Source organism: Agelaius tricolor, unplaced genomic scaffold (genome assembly GCF_023055355.1).
Source record: "Agelaius tricolor isolate 1412-34295 unplaced genomic scaffold, bAgeTri1.0.p SCAF_3, whole genome shotgun sequence".
NCBI classification, from domain to species: domain Eukaryota; kingdom Metazoa; phylum Chordata; class Aves; order Passeriformes; family Icteridae; genus Agelaius; species Agelaius tricolor.
Genome location: NW_027269263.1, coordinates 56,468,403 through 56,487,626, shown reverse-complemented (window position 1 = coordinate 56,487,626; position 19,224 = coordinate 56,468,403). Strand labels below are relative to the sequence as shown.

The 19,224-nt window shown below is 37.4% G+C and overlaps 1 protein-coding gene across 5 annotated transcripts in view; it reads right to left on the bottom strand.

The window, feature by feature from the left end:
• SRPK2 (SRSF protein kinase 2) overlaps nt 1–19,224 on the bottom strand; it is a 129,601-nt gene that overhangs the window by 22,936 nt on the left and 87,441 nt on the right. For all 5 annotated transcript variants that reach the window (XM_071423948.1, XM_071423945.1, XM_071423946.1 and 2 more), the window contains 9 exons: nt 18,340–18,491; nt 12,393–12,501; nt 11,731–11,818; nt 11,398–11,485; nt 6,168–6,274; nt 5,634–5,799; nt 3,538–3,563; nt 1,860–2,106; nt 448–936 (listed from right to left, as the gene is read on the bottom strand). In XM_071423948.1, the coding sequence (XP_071280049.1) occupies nt 448–936; nt 1,860–2,106; nt 3,538–3,563; nt 5,634–5,799; nt 6,168–6,274; nt 11,398–11,485; nt 11,731–11,818; nt 12,393–12,501; nt 18,340–18,491 (1,472 nt within the window). The remainder of the gene's footprint in view (nt 1–447; nt 937–1,859; nt 2,107–3,537; nt 3,564–5,633; nt 5,800–6,167; nt 6,275–11,397; nt 11,486–11,730; nt 11,819–12,392; nt 12,502–18,339; nt 18,492–19,224) is intronic.

The window sequence follows — 19,224 nt, the reverse complement described above, 5'->3', positions numbered from 1 at the left end:
CATAATTTTCATAGAAAAGGTATTTTTCTTTTTGAAAAATACATTTTAAGCCAACAATAAAGGTTACTGGGTTTAAAAGATGGTGTATTAGTGACTTGTTATCAAAGGACATCAGGTTACATGATCTCATGCTCATCTTCTACCTTTAAACTACAGGAATGATGTTTGTTTGCAACTATAGATTTCCTTTTCTCTTTCACATGTAGACTGACTTGTCAATGCAACTGTTTATTCTACAATAACTCATTTATCTAATGAGCCTTAAAAGCAAGTTCTAGAGTGGAAAATAACCCATAAATCATAGTTCTGCAAGAAAAACCATCCAATTTACTTAAAAAAATTTTTCTTAACCTAACAACTGCCTTTGTATTCCATGTACCTGTCTCTTTTATTTAATACAATATACACCCATGCTACTAGACAAAAGCCATTAAGAGGAACACTTACTTTTTGGCAAATCCCCAGTGCTGGAAGCTGAAACCGTTCTGCTCCTGTCATGAGATGGGCTGCTCTCCTCCCTTTCAGTTACAGTTGATCCTTCAGACACAGCAGAACCACAGGCTACAGACTCCAGAGCCCCAGAGAACACCGACGCTGAAAATTCCGAGAATTGGGACTCTGGAATTTTATGACGTCCATTTGGCAATTCACCATTAAACTGTTCGTAGGAGCTGCTATAAGAGTAATCACTTTTTGCATTTGGATCATCAAGACTATACTCCTCTTGATTTGGACATTCTTCCTCTTCTTCTTCCTCATCTTCAATCTGTTGTTCCAATAGGAATGGCCCGTTCACAATATGGCCGTTTGTTTTGGGGGATTCTATCCACTTAGGGTCTGTAGAGTCAGTGTTGACAAGTTCCTGCTCAACATCATCATCTTTTTCAGTGTTTTCCTTCTCTGTGTCTTCTTTTTCATCCTGATCTTCTGCTTCACCTGAAAAATTTTGGTAAGCAACACATTACATCACACATCAATAAATTGGACTAAAATTAGGCATTCATCATTTTTAACTCTTCAGTAACTACCTGACTTCTGACATATCACACAAGGAAACACTGACTATCACTGAAATATGCAAAGCTTCAAATCTAAATTAAAGGTAGAAGGATGGACTAGTAAGACTGTTGGAAAAATAAAAAATGGGAAGTGGCTCAGGAGGAAAACAATCCAGAAGAGAATAATGTTATGAAGGGAAGATGAATCTGGCCTTGAAAGCAAACTTTTAAAAATCTAGAATTCAACCTATGTCAATGGAGTCATCACAGAAGAAAGAAAACTCTCTGTAAGAGCAGAACTACAACAAACCAAACTGAACTATAGTCTCAGTAGTTACATCTTTATCAGGACTGAAGAGCTGACAAGAAAATCAGGGAAACCAGAATGGAGCTGGACCATAACGATTATTTTAACAAGACATATAAAAAATTTTAGTGAAGAAGTTGCAATCTTTGTTACCTGATAGATCATTACAACAAACACTGTAAGAAGAAAAAGGTAAAGCAATGATGACTCCAACTACAACAATAATAATATAGAAAAATGCATCTTATTCTTCTACTTCACCAGGATACTCAGTTATTCCACTCAATGTGGCATAGTGACAGTTCTGTTGAATTTTCTAGGTGCTTTTTTGAATTGTTTATGGCTACACACTGATATTGAGGTCTTTCTTCACTTCTGCAGCAAGTTTGATTTTTCTTTACCTTTTTAGGTTCTGTAGTAACAATTTTACCTACAGGAGAAAATGAACTTAATGATTGGAGATTTTTTTCACTGCACCAGATACAACACTGCACAGTTACACTTTCTGCTCTGAAACAGTAAAGTCAGGGACAATAAAAACAAGTGATACTAACCATCATCATTTCCAGGTTCTTCATCTACTACCTCTTCTATATCAGCTGTTTTTAGTTTCACCTCTGGGTGGTACTCATCCTCTTGTTCATTTGATGGTACAGCTGAGGTTACATTTTCTTCTATTTTTTTCCTTTCAGCTTCCCGCTCTAGTTCTTCTATTTCCTGCAAGCGTTTTTCTAGCAGCTCAGCTTGCCTCTTCTGCTTTTTCTTCAGTTTTTTCTTTTTGTTTTTGGATATTTTTCCAACCTGAAATATTAATACCAAAGAAAGAAAAAGTAATTTTGCATTTCCAAGGCATCTCACATCAAACTAATTTACAGTTTCATTACCATTTTTTTGAAAATACTAGATGGCAACTAATTTAGTAATTATATTACTTTTTACAGTTTACTTCAAATCAAGAATGATACAGGATTGTATGAGGCAAAAATCCACCAAAACTTTACACAGTTAATCATGTTTTCACATGGTCATTATTAGATACAAGAGCAAAATACATTTATACATCTAAGATGTCATAATAAAATTCTTATGATCCCATAACCTTGATAAACACAATAATCTTAAACTTCAATCCAGATTAACAGATGATACTGTATGTGGAAAATAATCAGGTATCATATTAGCTGTTTACATATAAATTCAATACCTTATTTCTCTCTCTGTATAATGAAGTTAATAACCAGCAAAAGTATTCTGAGCAAAAAGACACAAGAAAACTAAAGAGACTGAAAACAGTGAATTCTAAATAAAACCTGGGGTTTTTTCAGCTATTTTCTTGTGAAAGGAAAGCATTTTTATTACTCCCTTCTGGCCCAAAACATATGAATTACAAACAGCAGATGGCCATTATGAAGTTTCTCATTTTATATAACATAAGGATTGAAAAACTCAGGTACAACAACAAGGAAATTAAAAATGAGTGCATTTTAACAGAATTGTGGCTTCTATTTCTACTGATAAATGAAATCTTTCCATTTTTCATTCATTGTTTAAATATCACAGTAAGAAATCCTCATATAATCAAAAAATAAAATACAAGGAAAAGAGAAAAACATTTCCTCAAAGGCTTATCTGTTAATCCTGTTATTTTCATAAAAAGCCATGCGATCATCTAAACAAGACATTAAATTTCACAACCCTAATAAATTTCATCCCTGTTGTATACTCACTGAAATTATGCATGTTCTGTACACAAAGAAAGCAGCTTTGACCACAGATATTTCTGAACAGCTGTATTACCATTGGTGATTTCCTACATGCATATGGCAAAGAGATCTTTCAAACCTCAGAAAATTGCCTCAACTTTCAGGCCTTGATGATTAAGGCCTTTATGCCCTTAAGATATCTGAAATGCACAATATTCAGTGCATTCTCCCATTTTTGTCAGGATTTGGACAAATGGGTTACTCCTCAAGAGAAGAAAACAGCAATGCTTAACTTAGTTTGACATAGCTATAGAACTGTATGTCTGTGAGAATTTCCATCACAGAAATACTGTGCTTAAAACTGGTAAGGCCACAGACATGAAAAGAAAAATGTTCTTTGAAAGATAAAAGCTTTATTCAAAGGAAGCTCTTAAAAAAGGGTTGAGGCTACTAACAGTCTAATACATATTAATAGCCAGAGAAACACAGAAAATAAGGCAGTTAAATTGTATTATGTAACAATACTTACAGGCTTTTGTTGTGGAGCTGTACTCACTAAAAAGACAAAAAAATAAATTGTAAATAAAATAAAGGTTTTCTTTTTCAAAAACAACTTTATAAAAGCAAAAACAAGTAGAAATAACTTTAAAATATTCTTAACTAAATAAGGCAATGTTAAATTTACTTTGTTAGCCAGATTTTTTACTCTTTACAACTACATGCTGCCTGAAATCATTTGATGTCTCCATTAGAGCATCTGGGATCAGAAGGAGCTAGCAGCTATCTGTGTTCACTGTGCTGTGCTTGGCAGAGAGCTCATGAAATTTAAAAAAAAAAAAGGCTGAACCATTAAGAGTGGATAGAAATCATGGAATGACTGCAGAGCTGCCACAGATTAAATGTATGTCATCAGCTGGCAGAGCAGGTATAGACTGGTTTAAACAGTTCAGGGAATATTAGCAAAGATACAACTACTGAGTTGTACCCAACAGAAAAGCCAAATACTCATGTGTCTTACTCTGCAACAAGGCAGTTTGATTGCTAGGGCTGGAGGCATGAAGAACTGCCTAAGGCAAAACCACAGCATATCACAGAAAAAGCAGCTCCAGCATGGGCCTCTTCCAGCAGCTCTGAGCAGGATCCCATCAGTGACTGGCTCTGATGGGATTGCAGCACTGACTGGCACACTCACAGAGCACCACAAGCCACATTAAACCTCCCCCTGTGATCAAAACCAACAGAAATAACCAAATATGGGAGACAGAAGCAAAGTGAAGCAAGAGGAACTGAACGGGGGAGAACCTCTCACAAACTTCTTCAGACACACAGGCCTATGGTAATTAAGGAATGCCAAAAAAATATAGAGTTGTTTTATAGGTTCAGATCCTGCTGCTAAGCTCAGGGAAAAACCTGCTTGAATACCCCTGAAAGGGCAAGGCTTTCAAAAAGATTCTTAAACCTGAGCACATATCATTGTTATAAAAAGGGAAATTATACACAACCTATTCTTGCAATGCTGTAAAGGATACACCTGCTCAGCTCCTGTGTGTAAAGCCATACATTTAATTACAATTTGCTAAGAACCAAGTGTGATAAGAATGCCCTTCCTTAAAATAATACTCATTTTAATGTCAGGAAGCAATATAAAGGCTGCATGAATAAAATCAAGTGATTTCCCACATAAATAACAAAATCTCTAGCTATGTGATTACACATTATGTCAAATTCAATACAATACATTCACCATTTATACAACTTTTCATCTAAAAATATATAATGCTATTCCAGTGAAATGGGTCCTGATCACTGTATTTGCTCCCAATATAAAAAGTATTTTTAGCATACCTCACAGATTTTAATCTGTGATATATTTTCTGACAATATTACAAAGGGAATTACTTTCCCATTCCCTGTAGCTGATATGCTCAATTGGCAAATTAGTAGCAACCACAGTACTAAAAATATATAGTACACAGTACTAAAAAAAAAAAAATCACTAGAAAAGCCACACTTCCTCCTTGTTTGTCTTTGCTTATTGCTGTGAACTTCTTTATCTTGGCTACTCCTAGATAAACATAAGGTACAGTTCCTATCAAAACTCTTGGCAAGCTTAACATAAAACATTTTACACTGCTAGGAAAATGGCTTATCACGAGTTCAGTTAGGTACAATAAATTCAATTTTTAAGGGTGAAAAATTATGAATGTAAAACTTTTCAATGATTCTAAAAAGTAAGTTACAACAGACAAAAAGGCAGATGATTTCACAAGGATGCTGGTGAATTTAGAACTAGACATAATTTAGGTAAGATTAGTAACTGTTGTTAGTATTAGAGATGTAAGTTCCAGTGTGACTAAAACCCAGGTATTAATGCTTGTGGGATGGGAGGGGAGTAAGTTTACACCAATAAATACTTTTCTGTTTCTGGGGACCCTGAAAACTTGAACATGCAAAACCAGCACAAAATCATTACTCTGACAGCTTCCAGAGCAGGGACAAGATTAAACAGACATGCATTTTTCACATGCAATCATTTAAAATGTGAATTCTCACTGTACAAAATGCTGCTAGCAATACTATACTGATGGTAGTTTCCCACATTGTATTTTAATATGCTGTTCATACCTGCTGAGCCAGAGGGAGGAGGAGCCCCAGCCTTCTGCCACTCGGTGGCCTCAGCTGCCATCCTGCGCACGTAGGCGTCGTCCACGCACATCAGGATGTTCTCGGGCTTTATATCCGTGTGGATGATCTTGCACTTGCTGTGCAGGTAATCTAGACCCTGAAGTACCTAATCACAAAGGGAATTTTAAAAAATCTGCTTGAAACTGCAACTACATTTATTAAGAAACTCAACTTTCAGCTGCATTTTAAAACAAGCCCGATTTTATCCCAGTGTTCAAAAGTACTCAGAAATTGGAAAAAATATATTACCAAGCAGTAGCATAAACAGATAATTTTCCACTGCAGCATGGAACTACAGAAGCTTTTGAAGCAAAATTGTCTGATGCACAGTAACACCAGTGCAATCTCATCCCACCGAGATTAAAATAAAATTATCTCAGATAGTAGTAAGAGTTCAGTTCAAATATTGTAATTCAAACCTTCAAACTGTTAACAATTGTGGAAAAACCTGATTAGAGTATTAACAAAACTTACCTGTCGAATTATGCTTTTAACACAACGGATGGGAAGGCCTTGATAATTTGACTTGATTATCCATTTTAGAAGATGATGCCCAAGTACTTCAAAGACCATGCAGACATCTGTAATTTAATTAAGGATAACTTCCAAATAAACTTGTCCATGAGATTAAGTTTGCCTGTGTTCTGGCTAAAGGAGTAGTCATCCCCTTTAGAGGAAATATGATTCCCCCTAAAATGAGCATGGTAAATGCTTTGTTACCTTGTTTCAATTACATATAAACCCATACAGAACCAGTGTCCAACTGCAGAGTGAATTAAAATAAAACCTTTTAATTACACAAATCTTGTCCGTTACTTCAACATGTTAACAGCAGCATGAGGGTCAATAATTAAGCAAGTAATTGTAAAAAGCAACTAACTCATTTTTCTTTTCTCTGAGACAGCTGAAAGTACTGATTTGGCCTATGATCTCTATTTTTTAATAAATTTTAAATTATATTAATAGAAGGTTTTAATAACAGAAGTGTGCAGCAACCGTGCTTTAGAAAATGAACCATAATAACCATTTTTTATTAAGCTGAATAGTCACTTGACAACAAATACTAATATAGTATGAGAATGGATCTCCTAAAGCCTACAGTTTTAACTGCAGAGAATAATGGCAATCACCAAAGAACTCTCAAACAAAGAAATGCAGAACTCAGAAACAACATGCAAAAAACACAATGCCAAAATATTTAATTAGACACAGCATTTACTACTGGATCCTGACAGAGGCAAACAGTCAATTATCAGGGGAGATTATTAGGAAAAAACATGACGTAGGAACTTCCTGTGATTTCTGCTTCAAGGGCTTTCTAAGTTAAGAGATTCTACACCCACATGCCTGGGTAGGTTATCTTTCTATTGAGAAAATCTTCAAATACTGAAGCTAATTTAAAGTTTTGTCATCACAACATTCTGGCAAGTTATACAATTAGACTACATCCAATTAATCCTCAAACATGAGCTGGGAATGACCTTAATGTACCTGGAAATCAGAAAAAATGTTAAAATCTTAACTACATGATGCTATAACCTTGCCAAGAACAATGCAATACAAATAACCAAAAATTAATTGATGGAGATTGCAGGAAAATCTCGATGAATTAGACTATGTCAGAGACCATTCATACAGAAGACCACTTCTACACTGTTAGAAATCTTACCTAACTTCTCTAAGTTTTATTAACTAGAGTCTTGGCAATTATCTTAAGAGTCACTGTCTTGTGTTAAAATGAGACTTACCTTGTCTGTCAGTTTATCACACACATTCCTCTCAAGTACCTACCTATATACATAAAGGTAACTCAAGTTTTAACATCTGCATCCTCTATACTGAAGTTACACCAGCAGTAAAAGTTCTCAAGACTGGTGAAAGCACAGTGTGAAGAGCTGTGTAACACAGCTGTTGCCAACTGCTAATCTCATTTCACATTCCTGAATTCCTGTATTAGAGAAGACACTGAACAGTCCTTTCCCACTCACATCAACTGGGTGTACTCAGAACTCTGTCCCATTCAGAAGAGGGAACAGTCTTGGTTACTTCACCCCACAATGAACACAAGCCACTAGTAGAGCACACAGCCATCATAAAGGATGAGCAGAGAGCATGAGCTCTGCAGGGCTTATTAACCGAGCCCACACAGTCAAGCTGCAAAGCTACAGCAGCACAGATTGCAAAAAGGACACTGCTACATTCAGAAATGAAATATAGGACACCCGCCCACAGTCCTTCAGACCATGCTGCTGCACTCTCCAATGCACATTCCTGACATTCCTTGCACTTACAGAAATGTTAAGCATCGCCAGTAACCAGAAGAGAAAGGATGTAGGGAAGTAAACAGTTGAGAGGCAAGGGAGAGCACCAAGAAGGAAGATGTAAGAGGAATGGCAGAGGCAGGCAGAAAGAGGGAAGGTCATCAGAAAGTGATGTCTACCTGAAAAAAAAAGAGATTGCAACATTCTGCAGGGAGAACTTGGACAAACTCAAGGGACACTCCATACTGGAGAGACAACTGGAATGGAGAAAAGACACAGAGCAGGCTCAGTGTTGGGAGCAGGTATGCAGAAATGTGCCTGCTGTCTGATTTACTATCCTCATCTGAAAAACATTAACCTTAAGCCAGACCATCCAGAACAAGGAGTTTGGGAAAAGGTCTGCATGAACTACTAGGAAACCAGCCTTGCAAGTCCCAGGATCCTCCTACAGCACCAATAACATATCTGGTGATAAGATCCAAAAACTCCTGCAGCAAAAAAAAACCCTGAAGCCCACCTAGGAGAGATGCTTCTTGTGCAATTCTCTTCAAAGCAGCACAGGGGATGGCTCACAGGAGGAAACCAAGCACAGCAGAAAAAGTGAGAGTAAATTTAACATTAATCAGCTGACAGAGTTAGCTGTGACAAGCACTGGGAGCTGTTCTTTCTTGACTCAAATCCTACCTGTAACTATCTATCTATCTATAAATACACATTACTCAAGCATTTAGAAATATGACAAAGGATAAAGGCTAGTTAAGCTCTAGTACCAGCACAGAAGACTCTAGGATGCATCTCAGTTGCTTCTGGACTGGCAGCATTTAGACACTATGACAATTAATAATCTATATTCTTTGGAGATACATTTATTACAATCATTCATATAATCAGACATAATGTCTGATTGTGTGGGAATGTTTCCTTCTTTATTTTTTCCATTTGTCTCTCAAAACACTTGTTCCATTATAGGATTATCTGAACCTTTCATTTAAAAAATGCTACACTGAAAGGAGCATTTATTATATTTATTTATTAAATGTCCACTGCAAACAAACATAATAATTCACACTTAATGAAAACACCAAAGTGCCCAAGATCATGAATTCTGTAATGTCATGAAAAAGTCATAATTACAATCTTTGCAAAATAAACAAGTAGGTAAAAAATTGTCAGCCTAGTGCAGGATAACACATTATTAAAATTCCTCTGTATATAAGCACTTAGTCCAGCTCCTAGGAGAGAGAGGACAGTTTGCAGTCACACAGTGCAGGCCAATGGCTCTGCACAATCCCAGCTCTGTTCTACATGGTTCTTGACAATTTTCCCTGCTTGGAAGCTCCATGACATTTTGTGGTATTAGCCATCCAAAGGATTCACCCACCTCTCTTCTGTCTTGTTTTAGCTTTTGAATGCATTCCATAACCAATAATCAAGCCTCTATGAAACATATGTGGTTTTATTTTATAGTCAAGCAATTTAGTGACTTGCCCAAAGGAAGCTGGAAACAGCAGAGCACGGAAAAGATCTCAAATTACTCTATTTCTCTCAACCTGTGCAACTCAGTGACATAACCTAGCACCAATATAGCATTTTAAAAAGTAAACAGCACCAAAACATTAAAATCAATTACCTGCTCCATCCTAAGAGAACCTACACCAAAGATTATTTTCCCTAGAACTTAAAAAGGAGCTGATGAAATAATGCAACCAACCACTGCTCAAATAACTCAGGATGCACAAGCTGTTCTCAGGAAAACTCGTAAGATACTTGGTATCATATTTTTGCTGGCAGTCAGGACTTTGAAAGACTTCCAGATGCAATTTAAATTTGAGTCCAATATCAGTCCCTCCTGTATACTGGTACTTTTCTGGAAAATGTACTTTTCAGTAAGGCAGCAACATCTGCCTTCTACATAAAAATTTCTGTATTGCCAGTTTTCAACGTGAAGGCAAAACTGAAATAGAACAAATCAACATCAGCTGTCCAGTTTTAATTTGCCAATACAAAGCTACCTGACTCCTTATTTTTCACTGGCACATGGTCTCTTTCAGCCTTCTCAGTGTAAGTGCTATATTGCAATAAGATATAAGTTTGGATATGATTTCAAAGTATCATCCCGAACAAAATTTACTCTTCACACCTAGAAACAGCCCTCACCTTTAATGCAGTGGTATACATGTGAATCTTATCAAGAATTTAAGAACATTATTGGGAAATTGCTCTGATAAAGAGATAAGAGATACTTCTATGTATAGCTCTAAATGCATTACTGTACTCCTTATTTTGTATTACTGTTTTACAATAAAACAATAAATCAAAATTCTTGGTTTCTAAAAATAATTATTCTTCAACTGTACTGCACTCAGATGAAAACAAATAAAAATGGGCAAAAGAAAACAAGATTAGACATCAGTCTGTAACTGAGAACACCTGACCCCAGACTCTCATTCTCACCACATACCCTAAGGCTCCATAACCAATGCCAAGAGACAGATGAATGGGATGGAAGCTGCTTGCACACTTCTGTCTGGAAGGATGCTTTCTAGTGAGCACTCAGATTTACTGACAGTCACCTTCTACATTCCTCTCCTAGAAGATGGGAGTTGGTGAAAGGTACCTTAATCTGATCTGCTGAAGGCACATAACCAAAATCAATGTATAACCAGGCTCTCCAGAGCAGGAACTCTCTCTCTGGCCATGTGGCCCATGAACAATGAGGTCTGCTACTGGGCTCCAAACACAACATGCACACACATAAGTCCAGCTGTAACAGTAAATAAAAGCACAGTAATACAATAAGCTACTAAAATACCTAATATGATCAGCAAGGAGAACTCAGTTTAGCTCAACTCTAAAATCAAATTTATTCACAGACCCGAAATTTACACCAAGAATTAGTCGGTTGTATCTTACTTTATCTCTCTCTTTTTCCACCACCCCTGTTTTGTTTTTTTTTTAAAGAAAGCTTTCAAAGACAAAGCTTTACAATACTTGCCAAAAGCAAGGTTAAAGCCTGGTCAAAGGATGAACAAGAGAAACATCTCCATGAGCTCACAATTCTCACAAGAAAACAGAAACCAGCTTTTTCATGACACTGACAATTTCTCTTTACCAGTCTAGAACAAAAAAAATATTTCTTGTAAGCTTCAGTTATTACAAATGTTTTCAGTAAACTCCATTTTTTAAGCAATCTATCTCTACTTTTACCAGACCATGAAAGGATATATAAGACTTTTTTTTAATTTTGCATTGTGTTTAGAAAAGCTAAGTTACTTTCACTCCACAGAGTGCCTTCACACTGCACTTCTCTTGGCATCTACATACATTTTGGTGTTTCTACTTGATATATTTAAAGTAAGATTAACTAGAAAAAAGCCAGAACTAAATGCTTACTTATTTCAGTAAAATATTTTAATGAGAATGCCATGTTCTCAAAAGGATACGAATTCCATTCATTCCAGAAATTTTGAAGTCATCAATGAGCTGTACAACCATATCCTTGTTGGGATCATTAGGGTCACTTTCACGAACCTAAACCAAGAATGCAAACACTGACATTTTCAGAAAACATCCACTTTAAAATACTGATTAGTTAGATTTCCACACAAACTTATGTATTTTGGAGCTTCAGAAGACATATTAATTCATAATAAGCCAGATGTTTAGAGGACAATATGTAAAAAAACAAGAGTCTAAAATAAATTCTCTGTGTTTTTTTAATTCACTATTACTTTTATTATTGTTATTGAACACTGTACTGCAATAGTGACACTTACACATTTGAGTAACTTTATTTCATCCAAGGCTGTCTCCGTATAATGCTGGGCACTTTTTACAACTTTCATTGCAACAAACCTTTTTCCCCTTGAAAAGAAGAGAAACATTTTCAACATGTACACTGAGCTAAAACAAAGACACTTTAAAGGTTGGGAAATTTTAAGTAGAGTATTTCATAGTCTAATGCATTTGTACAGAAAATGCTGAAATTGCACTAAACAACAACTTTTAACAACACTGTGTTAACAGTGTAATTATTGATATTTTAGTCTACTTGATGCTAATGTCTCTACAAGAGGAACCTCCTTATACATTCTATCATTTAATGAAGGTAATTACATTTTTCATACAGATACAAAAGAAATAAAAATATAAGTTTATTCTTGCATGCTCAAGACAACCTGCAAATTCAATAAGCAAAGCTAATTTGTCAAAGAAAACAGAATTACATTTATTTATGAGAGTTTTAATAAACTACACCATTAATCAAGAGCAAAATAAGACTGTAGGCATCTTTCTGCACAAAAAGATAGTAAACATTTACTATAACTATAGTAAACATTTACATAACTTTATCATGCACATAAAACAGAAGCTACTGCAAACAAAAAAATGTATTAAGAAAAAATATAAGTATATGGAAAAAAAGTAGTTTCCTTACTGCATATCCCAGCATAGCCAGACTGTAGAGAAGTGTCCCCATCCTAACTTTCTAATAACATGATACCGGCCATTGAAAAGGTCACCAATTTTCACTGGATGATAGCCTCCTTTCATGAAAAAACAAGTAGAAAAAAGAATATTTAGAAAATAAACAAGAATTCCCAGGTTTTCAAGTAATTTCCTTGTAGTATAAATTTTCCACTTCAAATTGTTCTGTACTATAAATAGGAAATATAAAGAAAACTCTAATGGTAAAAATTCTGCCTTGCTTGGCCTGGAGGGAAAAAACTCATGTCCTGTAACTACTGTAGAGTTTATTCACCCTTCTCTCTTATGGCTTTTATTTATGGTAATATAACCATCTGTTCTCTATTTCCTTAGGCTTATCTTTCACTTCACAGACAGTAGAGAAAAGATCTACATTATTTCTTTATCATATTTGAAGCCTCTCCAGTCAACATAGTTTGGATGATTGCAGAATCTCAACAGAGATTGTTTTAATTCCCATTTGCTTTCGAGTAATAAAAGCAGCAATAAAATACTTCCTGAGAAAATGTTAAGAACAATGCAGACTTCACTGATGCTCTTCTACTTGGCTCCTGATCCACAGCAGCAATGCATTTTTCTGACATCTGAGGGTTTTACAGTGAGGAGGAAGAAGAGAAAGCAGGCAGCTCTGGGCTGTGTCTGAACTGCTTTTCCATTACTGAAGTCTGCAGTCCAAATTTAACCACCCATAAAAAGGCCAACAGGACAGAGCAAGCTGGAGCTCAGATTTCTAGAGGTGTAATGAAGCCTTTTATTTCCTTTGTATTTTGGGAGACATGCTTACTTTTAGTTAAACACAGGGAAGACAATGAACACACAAGGTTTTTATTCAGACCTTAACACACCAACAATAACAGCCATAATTTTGCCTAAATTGCAAACAAATAATAAAGCTGCACCATGCAACCCTCCAGGACACCAGCAGCAGACTCAGAGCAGCTTTCAAGGAACCACTTATTTATCTCTTTCTGGTCCTTCACAATGTCATGCCCAGCTGTAGCAGGATCCTCAGTTACTGACTAATCCATTTAGAATCAGGAAAACCTCCAACTACTTTCTCGAAGTTTCTGGATCTGTTTTGAATCCCCTGAAAATCTTGTTAGAACTGGTTAAGACAACAATGTGAATTTATAACTTAATTCCTTGAATTTAAAACAGAGACTTCTCTCTTCTCTCTTTTTATCTGTGGGAACAGTGATGTCAAATCTGGATATACTTTTGTTCTCTTTTTGCTAATAACATCTTCTGCCTTAGCAGAAGTTCAACAGTTCTTTTATGAACTCTCCTATGCTGCCAGAGCAGAATAATAAATTTAACACAACTGTGCTACAGAATTCTAACAATTACATTCTCAGAATGACATACTGTGTTGGATGCTAGTGTGTCTAACAAACACATACAGCTTTGATATATGTGTGCTGAGGTGTAACTGCAGGCTTAGCAAACAGCAGACACAGCTTCCCCCAAAAACTGGCCCTTCCCTTGGGGAAGACCTCCCCAGCCCTCCCATCACTAGGAAGGAAATGCTCATGAAAAGGAAATGCTCATGAAAGCTGCCAGGACAACTCACCCAGCAGAGCAAAATGATACTTTCACTCCCACTGCTGAGTTGTGCCACCCTCAGTAAGGATGCCCACACTGCCAAGCGGGATCTCCTTATTTCCAAATCAAAACCCAGATCACTTTTGGAACACCTGACTGGATTTACCCTCCAGTAGAGAAGGGGGGACCTGGACTTACTGAGAGTAAGGGTTGACTGTTACACTGTCCATCTGCAAACAGAAACAGCATCAGCCACACATGAAGCCCAAGTCTACTGCAGCTTCACAATTACAGAAGTTTTGCTGAATAAACACAAATACATGAATCGGTACTGATACAAAAATTAGAAACCAAACTAAATTTGATTTTGTCTATTTAAGCATCCTTCTAGTAACAGCTGATGGAGACATTTAACAATCTGGATAAATATAATCATTATTTAAGACAGCTATTGAGTGGTTTAATACAAACAAACAGAAATCTAATTACTTGGTAATTTTTTCCCCACAAAATTTAGGCAGGATGATGAAGTCAGAGATGCAAGAGGAAAGTTAAAGAGAACATATAGGAATTCTACCTTTCCATTACTGAAAAGATAAGCATTTGTGAAGTGAATCAAATCTGATGATCTACAAAACTTCTGAGACTTCCACACAGATATACCATCACAGATAAAAACACATTAAAAACATATATCTAGAAATAGTTTAGGCAAACAAGAGCCTTTTAAGTCTGACTCTACAAACAACTTTTGGCATACTTGTGCTTCAAAGGGTCAAAAATAATGAAAAACTTGTGATGGTTCCTTCCCATCAGAGACAGAAAAGGAAACAGCACAGAGAGGAAATCAGACAAAGACAGCAAAGTTAATGAACTGGGGCTTGATAAGTTATTTTAGCAAACTCTATGTGTTGGTAGCATAACAATACTATATATGTAAAAACCATGTTGTTTTGATCCCTACACCAGTGTCACAACTAATTATAACAATACACCAGCATATGTGACAGATGCCAACAGTGGGAGCATATATAGCATATGAGTATATATATTTCACAAGATACTTTCCACTGTCCTAAGTCACAGCAGGAGCAGTTTTGGAAATGATCTGTTACCATTCCTGTACACATTACTCTCTGATTACTCCTATCAGCAACATATGCATTTACAGGTTGTGGACAACCAGGTAACAACCCACTTAAGTTATGTGTATATCAAGAACTGGTGTCATCCTATGATGAATGTAACCATTTAAGTTCTCCATGATACCAAAAGGATTTCTAAGCATTAGTAACAAGAAAGCATCTATGCAAAATTAACAAGCTGATAAAAATTATGTGCTTTTGGAAAAACAATACTGGCATTTGAAAATATGCAATGTATAAGTGGCACTGCTGATAATTTAACACAAAAAACCCACCCTGTTGTACTGCAGCACACACAGGAGATAAAAGTGTCTCTCACAGCTAGCTAGCTACATGCATGCAAGAAGGAGGGTCAGAAAAATGAGGTCATTATTCCTGAATGTCTCCTGAATGTATTGGTAATTGTAGCTGGCTCGTTCTATGTTTGTATAGGGAATTATTCCCTTTGTGAACTGGATGAATGAGAGACATCTCCAGGGGGCAGAGAAGATGATCAGAGAAGCAAAAAATTCCAATTACATTCATGACACAACAGACTCTTGCAAAAAAAAAAAAATCACCAAGTGTTTCAAGGCTTTTCAGAGAAGAAATACTAGTTTTACAAAGTACCCCTCAAAAAATCATGCAGTTGGATGTTTGATATTTCCATTCCTTAAATAAATATTTGAAAAGCATTTTATGCAAATTCAGTAACACAAACAGAAGTAATGTCACAGACTTCAACAGGCCCTGGAGGAAGCCCCCAGGGAACGGAAGTCAGTCTGCTTTTCACAGATGGCTGCTAGTCAGCCTCTTTCACATCAGGTGCTAATACAAACTGATCCAATTTTCTCATTAAAAAACACTACTATGACTATTTACTAATCACCATGTAATGTGGTCAAGATGCAAGCCCAGCACACAGTAACATGCCCTTAAAAATAAAAGTAGTAACAAAAATACTCAACAGGAAGTACAGCTAAAAGGCCATATGTTGAATTCCTGAAAAAAATAATTATATAGTCATCATCAAAATTCCCCTCCTATAAAATTTCAGACTGGGGTTGAGAAGAGATGAAGTATGCTCTGGGCTTCAGTCAAAAACCCTGGAAGACTGCCATTTTGAAGACAAAATTAGGAATAAAAGAGACACTCCAGTAATAAATGATAATTTCCAAATCTTTATCTTCCCCTTGCTACCCAAAACAAAAAACGCTACTCAAACTAATAACACATCTCTCCAAAAAATAGAAAATGCATCTAAAAACCATTCGGGAGTTCTTCACCAAATAACTTAACTCATTCCCTGTACAGAACATAAAATATATAAACAAATCCCAGTGTGGTCATGGAATTCAGATTCTTATGGAGACCCCCCCTTCAGTTGCACACCAGCAGAGTGAAAGAAGGAAATGCACTGCTCAGTCTTACAGGAAATTAGGGTCAGAAAATAAGCAAATCCTCTACTGAAGCAACAAAAGCATTGCTCTCACAGAAACAAGTAACGATCATGACATCCAAATGAACCAAAGCTTGAACCATCCTTAATGTACTTTAAAAAATTCAAAGCCTCAGGATCAGAAGAATTCAGAAGAACCTTTATGCATACAGAAGTTCCCTTTAATTTTTCAGGAAGCCTACAAGTATTCTTAGTGTAATGTAGTTTATTTCAGAAGTATACAGGTCTCACTACTGACCTGCTCTAGTTAAACAGGTAACTCATAAGCAGACTCTCTACTTAGAATATTTTTTTGTTTTGTGATCTAGCTTCTGCAGATGGTGACATTTTGCAAGGGATACTGGAAAACAGACAACAACGCATTGTTTGAAATTAAATGCAGCCCTTACTTCAGGAAAGAATAAAGTCAGAGCTTTGAAATGCTTAATCTCAAGGAAATACAGATGTTTATGAGTACACAGATGTTTCAACAAACCCTTATTCACTGATGGAACACGTTAAAGACACCCAAAGAGTTATCTTGCAGAACAAATGCGTTTTAACACAAATAATAAAAAAACAAACCAAAATACTTGAGCATGGTTTAGCAACATAGTTTTCTCTTCCCTGCTGCAGACTTTAACATCTAGTTTGAGTTTATTGTTTGGCTTTCACTATTAGCATTTGTAAGCCACTTATACATTTGAAATACAATATATTAATAAAACTTCTTACACCAAAATGAAATAGCCACTTTCCATTGTTAAATATGTAAATGCAAAACACTTTTCCAGGCTAGGAAGGGGAATCCTTGAAATAGCACATTTTCAGGCTTACACAGAAACTTCTGATTAAGAAGACAATATCACATTTGACACAGGAAGTGGGTTTTGGTATGAGGAATACAGAATACCAGATACAGTCAGTGTGCATAGAGTGCTTTTTGACTATTCAAAAATACTGATCTGAAGAGATAAAATTCTGATGTATGTATTCTTGAAATCTACTACAACAGGTAACCCAGAGTTGACAGAACTTTTATTTATCATTTTTCATCTAAGTACAATGTACACTCTACCCTAATGGGAACAGACTTGCAACTTTAGCAGTGAGATTAAAATAAATTTAAGTATTGACACTGTTGTACTGCAGTCATGCTTTTATGCATTTAACCATATTTAAAACCTGAATATAACCAACACAAAAATTAAGGAAATTGAGTTAAAATGAAGATGTAGAGAGCCTCAGACAATGCTGAGAGATGTGAAATACACCATGTGGAAAAGAAGCATGTAACATCTTAGGCTAGTGCAAGTTGAAAGAAGAAAGGAAAAATAAAGGATACAGTTGAAAAATAAATTTAGGTAATGCTCCTAAAGGCACCAAGGCATTTTAGAATATTTTGGAGTATGAGTTGTTTGTCTTGGTTTGGGTGTTTTTGTTTCTCTTACAACTCACATGAATCAAGAGAAGTTTATTCTCTATTCTTATAATTAGGACATCAGGAAGAATACAGGGATGCCACACTTGTATATCTACTAAAAAATGCATAAACAAGGTATGGCTAAGTGAAAAAGTAATCCTGAAGACAATTATAAATTAGGAACAGCTCATCATTTCAGGTCCTGATGCATAATTGTTTCAGGACCTGAAATGATGAGCTGTTCCTAATTCTTGTATAAGTAAATTCCGTAATTAAAGATCAGCTTTTTAAAAATCCCTCAAGAACCAGAACCAGACTGGCATGGCAGTGTTCAGCCTCCTCAGCAGCAGCAGCAGTGACCTACACTCACCTTTACAGTAATCTGCGGGATCCTCCTGCTCCTCATCGTCGGAGCCCAGAATCTCCTCCTCGGGCTCGGGCGGGGCGGGCTCCGGCAGGGGCGGCGGCGGGGGCGGCGGCGGAGGCGGCGGAGCAGAGGGAGCTTTCTGCTGAGGCTCGGGCCTGCAATGGCACAGAGAGCACACTGAGCAAAAGAGCCACCGCACCGGGCTGCCCAGCCCTGCACGGCCATGGGAACCACAGTGCACACTGAGCAAAAGAGCCACCGCACCGGGCTGCCCAGCCCTGCAGGGCCGTGAGAAACCACAGCGCACACTGAGCAAAGAGCCACCGCACCGGGCTGCCCAGCGCTCAGGGGCCATGAGAAACCACAGCGCACACTGAGCAAAGAGCCACCGCACCGGGCTGCCCAGCCCTCAGGGGCCATGAGGAACCAGAGAGCAGCACACTGAGCAAAGAGCCACCGCACCGGGCTGCCCAGCCCTGCAGGGCCATGGGAACCAGAGAGCACACTGAGCAAAGAGCCACCGCACCGGGCTGCCCAGCCCTGCAGGGCCATGGGAACCAGAGAGCACACTGAGCAAAGAGCCACCGCACCGGGCTGCCCAGCCCTGCACGGCCATGAGGAATCAGAGAGCACACTGAGCAAAGAGCCACCGCACCGGGCTGCCCAGCCCTCAGGGGCCATGAGAAACCAGAGAGCACACTGAGCAAAGAGCCACCGCACCGGGCTGCCCAGCCCTCAGGGGCCATGAGAAACCAGAGAGCACACTGAGCAAAGAGCCACCGCACCGGGCTGCCCAGCCCTGCAGGGCCATGAGAAACCACAGCGCACACTGAGCAAAGAGCCACCGCACCGGGCTGCCCAGCGCTCAGGGGCCATGAGAAACCACAG